Source organism: Aquarana catesbeiana, linkage group LG08 (genome assembly GCF_042186555.1).
Source record: "Aquarana catesbeiana isolate 2022-GZ linkage group LG08, ASM4218655v1, whole genome shotgun sequence".
Lineage (NCBI taxonomy): Eukaryota > Metazoa > Chordata > Amphibia > Anura > Ranidae > Aquarana > Aquarana catesbeiana.
This window is the reverse complement of record NC_133331.1, coordinates 308412405-308425979: the sequence shown is the minus strand read 5'-3', so window position 1 is coordinate 308425979 and position 13575 is coordinate 308412405. Positions and strand designations below refer to the sequence as shown.

Here is a 13575-nt window from a genome sequence, read left to right as displayed (position 1 = left end):
GTTCAGAACCACTTCTTAACTATACATCGAGTCCACCTACCTGATGATGGTGAGGGATGGTGTGATCTTCTTGTGTAGAATCCCAGGAATACAGAGGACGGGGACATCTCTCTGGTGGGTTTGTGTCACTGAATGGCTCCAGCTTGATGTGGTTAAAGGGATCTCTGCGTCCTTCTGAAAACTCCATAACACCAACCTCCTCCTCCTCCTCTTTTATCTCTTTTTTAACCTTATATGAGAGGGTGTGATCTTCCTGTGTGGAATCCCGGGAATAATGAGGACTGGGACATCTCTCTGGTGGGTTCCTATTACTGGATTCATCTGTAGGAAACACACACACTGACTGAATACATTGTTTCTATGTGTTTATCAGATGATGGGGGATCTAGGTGGACCCTCCGTACTGCTCTCTCCTTTACAATAAAGTCTCCTCTTACCCGGTGATGTGAGGGGCGGCTGATTTTCCATCATGACGTCCTTGTAGAGATCCTTGTGTCCTTCTAAATACTCCCACTCCTCCATGGAGAAATAGACGGTGACATCCTGACACCTTTGTACTTAATAGAGTGATTAAAAAAAAAATAAAGAATGATTTTATGATTTAGTAATAGCTGAATGACAATATCAGGTGCCTATATGCTAATGATAGGTTCTTAGCTTGTTAGAATGTCTCTTATTCAGAATTATGTTATTAGAACAATGCCTTTGGAACATAATGTTACACAGTATTTAGAGAGAGTCTACTAATATTGTACACTGAGGTATTCCAGAGTCTAGGCCACGGACAAGCTGATAAGGTGTTCCAAAATAACAGAAATGAATGTCCCTTGTAATTGTTATATGTGTTACAAGTCCAAGCCCTTGAGTGAATGTGTTAAAATGGGAAATTATATATTTTGGGAAGTCCTACACGGCAAATTTCCAGGATTTCAGCTTAAAATCCAGCATTTCTGTGATGATTCGAGGCCTTGGCATATTAACACCGGCTGCATGTTCTCATCTCTCCAATTGTTAATCTTCACTTTCACTTTGTAACTCTTCTTTTCTAAATGAACTTTCAAAACCTTCAAGGTAAGAAGGAGAGATTGTTTTACTTATCAAGAGACAAGACGTTCAGTATAAGAGTGATCTCATGTGATCAACCTGGAACCCTCCTTCTCCTGTATCTGGTCTATAAACCAGAGGCTCTGGATGGACAGTTGGATAAATGGTTCTATATTTAGGATGTATTGATGTACATATTATATTTCTCTATGTGTGTATCATCGTCTGTTGGAGATAAAAGACATCACAGTGACTATGGAGGAAGAGGACGGACATGACGGGGGGTTACTGGGTGTAAATATAAAGTAATATCTTATTACCTCCTCTGCTGTCAGTTCCAGTAATGTCTCCTCTCTACTTCCTCACAAATCACCTCATTTCCGGAAATTTCTATTTATACTCCTACATCACTTCCTGCCTCCACTTAAATCACTTCCTGTCTGTGTGTTTCCAGTAAGATCACCACCTTGTGTTCAATATAAATACTGCAGTCTATGTTACGTTTACACATTTTACTTGCTGATCGGTGGTCCATTCCCATTCCCATTGTTGATCTATGATTACACACACAGATTATACCATCGATAATAACTTGAACTTAAATATTTATAAATGTAGAAAACAAAATAGTGGAAAACAATCTAAAAATTTAAATATAACATATTAAGGTAAATTTTCAAAGCTTGGGGGTCTATTAATAAAAAAAAAACAAAAAAAAAACAAATCAGCACTAACCACACACTAACCTACCTGATCCCCTAACTGACCTACCGGGGGGGAGGCTTGTTACATCCTCAGCTCTGAGGGGTTCATACTGGGACCTGTAGTCCCTCATTAGGAGGATGAGGTCAGTGGCAGTGGTGGATGAGTGGCAGTGCTTGAGGGGGGATGGAATAACTAACTCTCACCTATTAGTCAGTGTCCACTTGGGAGGAGAGAGAGGGTTGGTGAGGGGGTGGGTGAGAGTGAGAGAGAGGGTGAGGGTGCCCTCTCCTGTGCCCCTGTGTCCCAGCCCCTGTCTGTGGGTAGGTGTGTGTGTGATGCATCTACCTCCTGCCCATCCTTGTCCTCTGGGCCCTTGGTCAGCCTGTCTTCCTTCTTGTTGATGACAGTGACAGCTAGGAGAGGGGGCTGGAGAAAGCGTGCAGGCTCTGGGAGGTTCCAGGGATGCTGCACCCACTGCTGCTCAGGTCAGGGTGGCCAGCAGTGAGGTCTTCTCCCACTCCCTCCTGGGCTGTTGGTTCTTGTCAGCCTCATGCTGCTCACCGGGGCCGCCACTCGCTGTTTCACGATGCTGCTGTCTGCGCCGGCTTTAGCTCCGCTTCCGCTGCCCCGCCCCCCTGCCGCCACTAGACCAGCGGGACTGTTACTCTCTAGGCTCATAGCATGACAAGGGGGTGGCGGCAGGACTCAGCTCAAAGGGCAGCTGTTTTGGGCCCCAGGAGCACTAGCGCAGAGGAGAAGGATGTGAAATCCTTTCAACACTGGGCAGGGAGGGAGTCATGGTTGTGATGTCACTGGTTGCTAGATGCCAGGCGGCTATAGCAACCAGTTATCAGGAGTACAGTCAGGTGAAGGCATTTTGCAGGTCTGTCCTGGGTCCCGGGCACCTTCATTCCAGGACAATACAGTATCCCAGAATGAAACTGACAGAGCCAGCAATCCGAGCCATAGGGCTGGCTCTGCCTCCACCTCCACCTGATACTCCTGGCCACTGGTTGCTAGAGCCACCTGGCGTCTAGCAACCAGTGACATCACTAGGGACAAAACTGGCCGGCACCACATTGAGAGGGGCCCCAGGTGTCAAATTCCGAAGAGTGCCGCCGTCCCCGCCGGTTTGCACTGCTGACACCGGTTGGGAGCCACCAAGTCACACACACCAGCTGTCCGGTAAGCCCATACGCCCGCAATGCAGTTGATCGATGGGGGAGCCGCCAGGATCCAGGCAGGACCCCAGCCTGAGGCATTGAGCCTTGAAGAGATGGGGCCTGAGAGAGTCAGCGTTGAATGGATCCAGTACCCCCGGGGGAGTTATCCTTGAAGGGATCTGGACCCCAAGAGATCCGCTACCCAGGGAGATCTTCAGGAATCTTGCATCTGATGGCAGGCTGCGGGTGGCAATTGGCACACTGTATCTGATGACAGGTCACCCTACACCAGCCTGAACCAGTAATACAAGGCAGGATGGATCAAAGCTTTCATGCTATTTTCATCGAAATTCTGACCCTACCATCTGAATGTCGCAGCTGAAATCGAGACTCCTCAGAACAGGCAACGTTTTTCCAACCTTCTATTGTCCAATTTTGGTGAGCCTGTGCCAATTGTAGCCTCAGTTTCCTGTTCTTAGCTGACAGGAGTGGCACCCGGTGTGGTCTTCTGCTGCTGTAGCCCATCTGCTTGTAGGTTCAATATGTGCATTCAGAGATGGTATTCTGCATACCTTGGTTGTAATGAATGGTTATTTGAGTTACTGTTGCCTTTCTATCATCTGGAACTTATCAGTCTGCCCATTCTCCTCTGACCTCTGAAAGGCATTTTCCTCCACACAACTGGAATTTTCACACACAACCATCTCTCGGGTCGGGTAGAGAATGGTGGGAAAAAGAGAAAATATCCAGTGAGCGGTCACTGGATATTTTCTCTTTTTCCCACCATTCTCTGTAAACCCGAGAGATGGTTGTGTGTGAAAATCCCAGTAGATCAGCAGTTTTTGAAATACTCAGACCAGCCCGTCTGGCTCCAACAACCATGCCAAAGTGACTCAAATCCCCTTTCTTCCCCATTCTGTTGCTCAGTTTAAACTTCAGCAAGTTGTCTTCACCCCGTCTAGATGCCTAAATGCATTGAGTTGCTGCCATGTGATTGGCTGATTAGCAATTTGCGATACCAAGCAATTGAACGGGTGTACCTAATAAAGTGTCCGGGAGAGTGTATATCAATTTATAGCGCTGCACTTTTATACAATCTTCTACATTTACCGCAATCATAGCAAAAGAAAAATCAAATCACACACGCCGTACTTTTTATGCAAATTTTTTTTTACTGATTTTTGCAGTTACATTTTCTCCATACAGAACTTCAAATACACGTAGCCCCGCCCACTTCAGTATTTACATGTGTGCAGTATTATTCCGAGGTTGTAACATGTATGAGAGGCTGGAACTACGGAGGAGATGTGAGCTTTCCGTATTTCAGCATTTTATTTCTTGTATATCTCCTTTTTCGAGAATGATAGGACTAAGACGATCGTCGATATAACTTATTTCTTTATTATCACACACAGATTATATCTCATTTACACAAAGAATTAAAAAAAATATCATGAAGGCAAAACTTCATCTGCTTTGTAATATTTATAATTATGGCAAAACGAAAGAATGAAAAACCCGAAACTGTCAAAAAGGGAACACCAACTATCACTAAACACGGGTGCCAGTATAGCTCGTAACTGGAAATATCAGAAGGAAAAAATCTAGATGGCCGTATGCTGAAATCACCTTTATTGAAAAACATTTATAAAATGTGTAAAAAAAACCCAAAAAGACAAAGATCAATAAATACACAATGGAGGAAGGAGGGACCAGCTATGAGTAAGTACTAGTAAGAGTGAAACGCGTCGGCGGGTCCTTCACTCCTCTGCTGTGAATATATCAGAATTTGCTATTTGTTATCGGAAAAAAAAAACAGGCGGCCGACTACTGAAAACAGCTTCATTGAGAAATATTAGAAATAAAAGCAAATTCCCAAAAATACACACCAGAGGGATGAGAGACCAACTAACGCATTTCATGCTTACTAGCGCTTATTCGTAACCTAGAAGTGCTAGTAAAAGTGAAATGCATTAGCAAGTCCTTCACCCTTCTACTGTGAAGTTATCAGAATTTGATTTGCCCAATGGAGGAAGGAGGGACCAGATAACGCATTTAACGCTTACTAGTGCTTATTCAGAACCTAGAAGTGGTGGTAAAAGTGAAACGCGTTAGTGGCCTCTCACCACCTCCAGTGGGAATTTATTAAACTTTGCTTGTTTTTATGCAGATGCCAGTCCAGCTTGTAACTGGAGATATCAGAAGGAAAAAAATCCGGATGGCCGCATACCAAAATCAGCTTTATTGGAAAATATCCATAGAAATGTGATTTTTTTAAAAAAAAAGACCAATAAATACACAATGGAGGAAGGAGGGACCAGCTATGAGTAAGTGCTCATGAAAGTGAAATGCGTTAGTTGGTCCCTCACCCCTCTTCTGTGAATTTATGAGAATTTCCTTGTTTTTATGCAGGTGCCATCCCAGCTCGTAACTGGAGATATTAAAAGGAAAAAAAATCCAAAACCGACTACTGAAATCAACTTTATTGAGAAAAAGAGAGAGACCAGCTAATGCATTTCATGCTTACTAGCGCTTAGTCTTAACCTACAGGTGCTAGTAAAAGTGAAACGTGTTAGCTGGCCTCTCACCCCTCTGCTGTGAAATCGTCGTAATTTGCTTTGCCCAATGGAGGAAGGAGGGACCAGCTAACGCATTTAATGCTTACCAGCGCTTATTCTTAACCTATATTAGGAAGAGTGAAACGCATTAGCTGCTCCCTCACACCCTCCAGTGGAAATGTATTGGAATTTGTTTGTTTTCTTATGCAGGTGGCAGCCCAGCTCATAACTGGAGATATCAGAAGAAAAAAAATCCAGGCGGTTGACTACTGAAATCAGTGACACCACAAACGCAGAGGAAAAATATCCAAAAAAACAAGCAAATTCCCATAAATACACACCAGAGAGGTGAGAGACCAGCTAACGCATTTCATGCTTACTAGCGCTAATTCATATCCTATAGATAAGCGCCAGTAAGAGTGAAACGCGTTAGTGGGGGGCCTCATCCCTCTGCTGTGAATTTATTGGAATTTGCTTGTTTTTATGCAGGCGGCGGCCCAGCTTCTAACTGGAGATATCAGAAGGAAAAAAAATCCAGGCTGCGGACTACTGAAATCACCATTATTGATACAGCACTGCGTCATTTTAATTGACAATTGCGAAGGCATATGAGGCTGTACCCAAACAAAATTGACATATTTTTTTCCCCCAAATAGAGCTTTCTTTTGGTGGTATTTGATCACCTCTGTGTTTTTTTATTTTTTGCGCAATAAAAAAAGAAGAGCGACAATTCTGAAAAAAACACAATATCTTTTACTTTTTGCTATAATAAAATTTTTCCTCAGTTTAGGCCAATATGTATTCTTCTACATATTTTTGGTAAAAAAAAAACACGCAATAAGCGTATATTGATTGGTTTGCGCAAAAGTTATAACATCTACAAAATAGGGGATAGTAATGGCGGTGATCTGCGATTTTGATCAGGACTGTGATATTGCGGTGGACACATCGGACACTTTTGACACATTTTTGGGACCATTGACAATTATACAGCGATCAGTGCTATAAAAATGCACTGATTACTGTATAAATGTCACTGGCAGGGAAGGGGTTAACACTGGGGGGCGATCAAGGGGTTAACTGTGTTCCCTAGTGTGTGTTCTAACTGTAGGGGGAGGGGACTGACTAGGAGAGAAAGATCGGTGTTTATACTTAGTATGAACACACGATCTGTCTCCTCTCCCCTGAGAGAACCGGGATCTGTGTGTGTACACACACAGATCCCGGTTCTCGCTCTGTCAGGAGTGATCGTGGGTGCCTGGCGCTCATCGTGCCTGCTGGGCACTCGCATCGGCTACGGCCACGAGCGGGTGCCCCCGGCGGTGCGCGCCCCCAGTGGTGAAAAGGCGACGCAAGGTAACGTCGTTTTGCCCAGGTGGAGCTGACCTGCCGCAGTATAACTGCGGCGGCTGGTTGGGAAGGGGTTAAATACACAATGGAGGAAGGAAAGACCAGCTAATGCATTTATCACTTACTAGCGCTTATTCATAACCTATAAGTGCTAGTGAGAGTGAAACGCGTAAGCTGGTCTCTCACCCCCTCTGCTGTGAATTTATTGGAATTTGCTTGTTTTTATGCAGGTGCCGGCCCAGCTTGTGACTGGAGATAACAGGATGAGAATAGAATAAACCACTATACACAGGGTTCATTTATTAAATATTTCTCATGCCCTTACCTACTAAACTTACACATTTGACACCACTGTGAATTATTCTTGAATGGTTCCTCTTATTTTCATGAAAAGAGATCAGAACTTCCTCTTTTCACCGGGGACCTGACGTGTTTTTCCCTGTAAGTGCTCAGTACATAAAGTGGAGTTCAGATCTGAGTAATCTTCTGCTCACCACACCAATTTATACCACAGATTGTAACTTTCACCTAAGCTGGCCATACACTGGTCAAAATTTGGCAGGTTCAGCAGGGCCCATCCTAATTTCGACCAGTATAATGATCATTCTTCCTGATTATAGGCAGGTGCAGTCTACTTTCTTCACTGCAGGTGGCGCTCAACTGCAGCGGAATTGCAGAGGGAGAGGAGGTCAAGAGGAACATGGTTCCTCTATAGTTTCCTGGGTCACTGGTGGCCATCTTGGGTCAGCCAGACTCTTTTTAGAACCCTGGGGCTCCTGTGTACCGTCAGGTGACCCATCTGGCGGGGACAGTGATTAGTAGCAGATGAGTAGGGAAAGGATAGGGACACGCCCTCCTTTCTGGAGGCCTCCCCATTTGGGTAGAGATCAGCCAGGCCAAATTCCGCCTCTCAAGAAGGGTCCAACGCGTTTCGGCTTGATGTACTTTTACTATACGCTTTTTAACGTACCTTCAAACTTACATTTCTTTGGACATCGGGTGCTCCTTTCTTCTCCACGACTTTTGCCGGGATGTAACACTTTATAAACAAATTTTTTTTATCCTACAGTCGCTCCATTAACAGTTCGACCTGGTGTGTCCTCTCTGATGTCTAATTAGACTTCTTTTACATGTAAAACATTTCCCGTACTCTGAACGCTGTGAGGACGCTCCGTGGTGTGTCTTCTCTGGTGCATAACAAGGTTTCCTTTCTGAGTGAAAGATTTCCCGCACTCTAAACATAAATAAGGACGCTCACCCGTGTGAATTCTCTGGTGTTTTACAAGGTCTCCTTTATGACTGAAAGACTTCTCACATTCTGAACACGAATAAGGACGCTCACCGGTGTGAATTCTCAGGTGTTTAACAAGGTCTCCTTTCCGAGTGAAGCACTTCCCGCACTCTGAACATAGATAGGGACGCTCGCCCGTGTGACTTCTCTTGTGTATAAGAAGTTTTCCCTTCTCGGAAAAACATTTTCCGCAGTCTGAACAGGAAAAGGGACGCTCCCCCGTGTGACTTCTCTGGTGTATAAGAAGGGTGACTTTCTGTGTAAAACATTTCCCGCACTCTGCACAGGAAAACGGACGCTCACCTATGTGACTTCTATGGTGTTCAAAAAGTGCTCCTTTATGAGGGAACGATTTCCCGCACTCTGTACATGAATAAGGATCTTCACCTGTGTGTACTCTCTGGTGTACTAAAAGCGTTTCTTTTTTTATAAAGTATTTACCGCACACTGAACAAGGGAAAGGTCCCTCACCCATGTGAGTGCTCTGGTGTTTAAGAAGGTTTTCGTTTTCTGTGAAAGATATCCCACAAACCGAACATAAGAACAGATTCTCATCTTCAAGGTAAGATTGGTCTGCTGGGTCAGATCTTAAATGGATATTTCCAATTATATTACGTGATTGGCCCTGATCCATTGATGTCTCCCAACAGTAATGTCTGTTTTGTGTATTTGGATTTACTCCTGGAGAGTCCTGTGTGATGACATTATCTTCTGAGCTCTGATCATCAGATAATAGAAGATGTCTCTCCGCAGTACTCCCAGCATCACATTCTTCTGTTGGAAAGCAATCTATAAATAATTATAAAAAGGTCAGTATTAAGAGTCATGTGTGTTGGTTTAGCAGCCACTTCAGTGGCTTCAATGCGATATCATTTGTTGGGAACATGATGTTATATTGAGGAATGGAGATGGACCTTTCATATGGTGTACAGTATCTCCTCCTCATTTGTTGGGAACATGACATTATACTGAGGAATTGAGATGGACCTTTCATATAGTGTACAGTATCTCCTCCTCATTTGTTTGGAACATGACATTATACTGAGGAATTGAGATGGACCTTTCATATGGTGTATAGTATCTCCTCCTCATTTGTTTGGAACATGACATTATACTGAGGAATGGAGATGGACCTTTCATATGGTGTACAGTATCTCCTCCTCATTTGTTTGGAAAACGACATTATACTGACGAACCGAGATGGGCCATTCTTATGGTGTATAGTATCTCCTCCTCATTTGTTGGGAACATTATGTTATATTGAGGAATAGAGAGGGGCCTTTCATATGGTGTACAGTATCTCCTCCTCATTGGTTGGGAACATGACATTATATTGAGGAATAGAGATGGACCTTTCATATGGTGTACAGTATCTCCTCCTCATTGGTTGGGAACATGATGTTATATTGAGGAATGGAGATGGTCCTTTCATATGGTGTACAGTATCTCCTCCTCATTTGTTGGGAACATGACGTTATATTGAGGAATGGAGATGGACCTTTCATATTGTGTACAGTATCTCCTCCTCATTGGTTGGAAACATGGCTTTATATTGAGGAATGGAGATGGACCTTTCATATGGTGTACAGTATCTCCTCCTCATTTGTTGGGAACTCTACATTATTTTGAGGAATGGAGATGGACCATACACAGTGTAAAGTAAAAAACAATCTCTAGATCACAGATAGGGTTTTACTACAAGAAATAAGATGTTATGGAAGATACAGAACAGTAAAATTGGCTAGAAGCAGGACAGTTCAAATCAGGGATAATAGGCCTAACTTGGGTATGTTTAACTTTTATTTTGGAGATGGGGGGTGCGGTGAATAACAGTGATATAACGTGAGGTGTTTTAGCAGATAAAAGTGACTTCTAACCTTAGGTCCATCACAAAATAAAATGAAAGACAAATAGTGTAAGCCCAGGATAATGAGACCAAAGTAAAAATCAGAAAAAGGAGTTGAGTCCTCAAAGAGCTAGCAATCAGAAATAAAGTACAGTTTTCTAAATGACCTTGTGCAGCTTGTCAGCTATCTCTATCCATTCCTTCCAACAGTCTCCAATACACTGATGCTATGGGGTTGCTTTACTAAAACCGGAGAGTGCAAAATCTGTTACAGGTCAGTATAGAAACCAATCAGCTTCCAGGTTTTGTGCCAAAGCTTAACTGCACAAGCTGAAGTTAGATTGGCTACCATGCACAGCTGCACCAGATTTTATGCTCTCCAGTTTTAATAAATCAACCTCTATAACTTACCTGTATCAATAGGTAGAGAAATTTCATCCTCTTCACTTTTCATAATTATCTCAATGTCCTCCATGGACGGTTGGTCACCCTCCACATACGACTCTTCTTCTTCCTCTTTAACCTCAACTTTTATATTAATCCGTACTTCATCCTAACAAAACAAAAAATAGAAGACAGCTATTAAATTGCAACTCCAGCTGATATAAAAGGCGAAAATAAATGTAGCTTCAGATTTTGAAGTCAACAAATTACATATACGAATGTCCCCCCAAAAATTCAGAATCACTTCTGTGTTCTATACATCAAGTCCCACCTACCTGATGATGGTGAGGGATGGTGTGATCTTCTTGTGTGGAATTCTGGGAATACTTAGGATGGGGGCATCTCTCTGGTGGGTTTGGTTTACTAAATTGCTCCATCACAATACCCTTGAAGGGGGCTTTGTGTCCTGGAAACTTCTCCTTCACATCACCCCCACCATTCTCATTTTTTATCTCCTTTTTAAGCTTATGTGCAATGATGTGATCTTCCTGTGTGGAATCCCAGGAATACAGAGAATGGGGACATCTCTCCGGTGGGTTTCCATTACTGGATCCATCTGTAGGAAACACACACACTGACTGAATACATTGTTTCTATGTGTTTATCAGATGATGGGGGATCTAGGTGGACCCTCCGTACTGCTCTCTCCTTTACAATAAAGTCTCCTCTTACCCGGTGATGTGAGGGGCGGCTGATTCTCCATCATGACATCCTTGTGGAGATCCTTGTGTCCTTCTAAATACTCCTCCTCAGAGTCAGTGACATCCTGACACCTTATAGGAACCTGACACACACAGTAATACAGTTACAACCCTTGTCTTACTAGATAATGTCCCAGAATTCCCAACACTGCTCACCTCTCCTGTCAGCAGATTAATGATTTTGTTGGCGAGTTGTACAATCTTCTTGTCATTGTCTCGCTTGGGACTCAGGGAATGAAGTGAAGGCACTGTGATGGTTAAACCATCATCTCCCAGAATCCTCCTCACCTCACCGGTCAGCAGGTAGATGATTTCCAGGGTGAGGTTTAATATCTTCTCAGTCATGTGACTCGGGTCCTCCTCCATCCTCTTCAATGTGATCATGTGATCCATACAAGACTCTGATCTCTGTAGACAGATCATATACCGGTCTCACTGATCATTACACTATAACTAGGAACAAGCTATGAGTTTGGGTTGAGTGAAAGGTTTGCAGTGAACCCAACTTATTTGTAGATCTGGCAAACTAATGCAGCCATTTTGCCATTACACCAACTCACTACCAAAAATGCCCTTCCTGGCCTCTGAACTTGGATCAGATGGCTTAGAATGGTAAATAATGGGGGCTTTGTTATAATCTAGTCCATCACTATAAATAGCCTGGGTTCCCAGCAGCCATATTGACAATGTGATTAGGTGTGATAGGCAAGGCCTAGAGCGTGATGCTGATAAAGTGTGCATGGATAAAGTAGTGTAGGGTTTGTAGGCACTGGTCTCCTAAAGTAAGAAGATACTGAGTGTGCTTCAGTAAAATGCCATGTATCTTGGGGAATTTGAAGGCAGAAGGAGGGAAGACTTTATTATGTTAATGTTGATGTGTGTTCTGAATCCACTTTACAGCTTCACCACATCAACTACCTACTGTCATAACAAGCAAAGTCTGTATTTTAAAATTGTATATATATTTTTGCTGGCTGCAATTTTTTTTTCACAGACATTCTTTGAGTTCACTGGAATTTTACTGATAACCGGCTGCATGTGTATTTTCACATACTTCCTAATTGTTATGGAGATGCAATTTTTTAAAAGACTTGTGAAAAGTGAGAAACGTTCTGCATCCTCATTTTTTTTGGGGGGGGGGAGGCATCATTTCAGGTGATTTGCAAACAGGGGATCGTGGTTAACAAAGTTCCAAAACAAATACCCTTTTTTCCCAACTGGTAAACCTTATATGACATTTTTGTGTTTAGTTTACATCGACCTTAACCAACTTTACTTGAGTTGTTTGAATTGCAGTTCTAGCGCATATTTTCTAATGGGGCCTGCTGCTGTGCAAAGGTCTGTACACCTCTAACGCCGTGTACACATGGTAGGAATTTCCGACAACAAATGTTCGATGGGAGCTTTTTGTCGGAAATTCCGACTGTGTGTAGGCGCCATCAGACATTTTCCGTCGGAATTTCCGACATACAAAATTTGAGATCTGGATTTTTAAATTTTCCAACAACAAAATCCGTTGTCGGAAATTCCGATCGTGTGTACACAATTCCGACGCACAAAATTCCACACATGCTCGGAATTAAGCAGAAGAGCCGCACTCGCTATTGAACTTCAATTTTCTCGGCTCGTCGTACGTCTTGCACGTTACCGCGTTCTTGACGTTCGGAATTTCCGACAACATTTGTGTGACCGTGTGTATGCAAGACAAGTTTGAGCCAACATCCGTCGGAAAAAAAACGGATTTTTTGTCTGAATGTGCGATCGTGTGTACACGGCATAATACTACATCTGCTCTAAAACTGACTGACAGCGTTACAACTGTCTACACCTGAGTTACTTTTTTATTATTAAATGCTGTCTCTCTCTTTATTTTTTAAGATTAGGCAATTGCTGCTGATAGTCCATCCAAGAGTTATTTTTTTTGTATGCACGCTTTGAAAGAAAAAAAAAAATGCAAGAACAGTGTGCATCTAATCATATTACACTGCTCACATTCAATGCACGTCTATGCCCATAGATAAAATAAAATGTAGGCATACATGGGTTATGCCAATTAGAGCAATCATTCTAGGTCCATCATTCATGGTTGACTCTAAACTGATGACCTTTAAGATTTCCACTTCAAGACTGCCTAACTATAAAAATACATCATGGTTTTGAAGCAGAATACCAGGGTTATGACTGCAGCTGGATGCCATAACCCCGGTATTAAAATTTTCAGCGGCCGCTGCTCTTTCTGATGAAAGTGATCTGAGTGGCTTATTAGCTGCTGGATCACTTTCCAGTGGTCCTCAGGCTTAACTGACTCAACGGGAAGTCCAGGAACCGATCTGGCAGTTGAGGCGGCTCGACATAGAGATTAGCAGAGGAAAGATGGCCACCGCTCAATTCTATGACCTAGGAGGCCAGGAGCAACTTCATGAGGTCACTTCCGGTTCATGGTCGACATAAACAATGCCATTTTTTTTTTTTT

The 13575-nt window shown here is 43.0% G+C and overlaps 1 protein-coding gene across 1 annotated transcript in view; it reads right to left on the bottom strand.

Annotated features, from left to right (window-relative positions):
- The window catches only part of LOC141106921 (uncharacterized), a 54729-nt gene that overhangs the window by 28513 nt on the left and 12641 nt on the right, over window positions 1-13575 (bottom strand). Inside the window, exons 3-10 of the mRNA XM_073597851.1 lie at window positions 11259-11510; window positions 11074-11185; window positions 10677-10957; window positions 10369-10510; window positions 7942-8900; window positions 1365-1398; window positions 438-557; window positions 41-321 (exon numbers count right to left, since the gene is read on the bottom strand). Of these exons, the coding sequence (XP_073453952.1) occupies window positions 41-321; window positions 438-557; window positions 1365-1398; window positions 7942-8900; window positions 10369-10510; window positions 10677-10957; window positions 11074-11185; window positions 11259-11495 (2166 nt within the window). The 5' untranslated portion in view covers window positions 11496-11510. The remainder of the gene's footprint in view (window positions 1-40; window positions 322-437; window positions 558-1364; window positions 1399-7941; window positions 8901-10368; window positions 10511-10676; window positions 10958-11073; window positions 11186-11258; window positions 11511-13575) is intronic.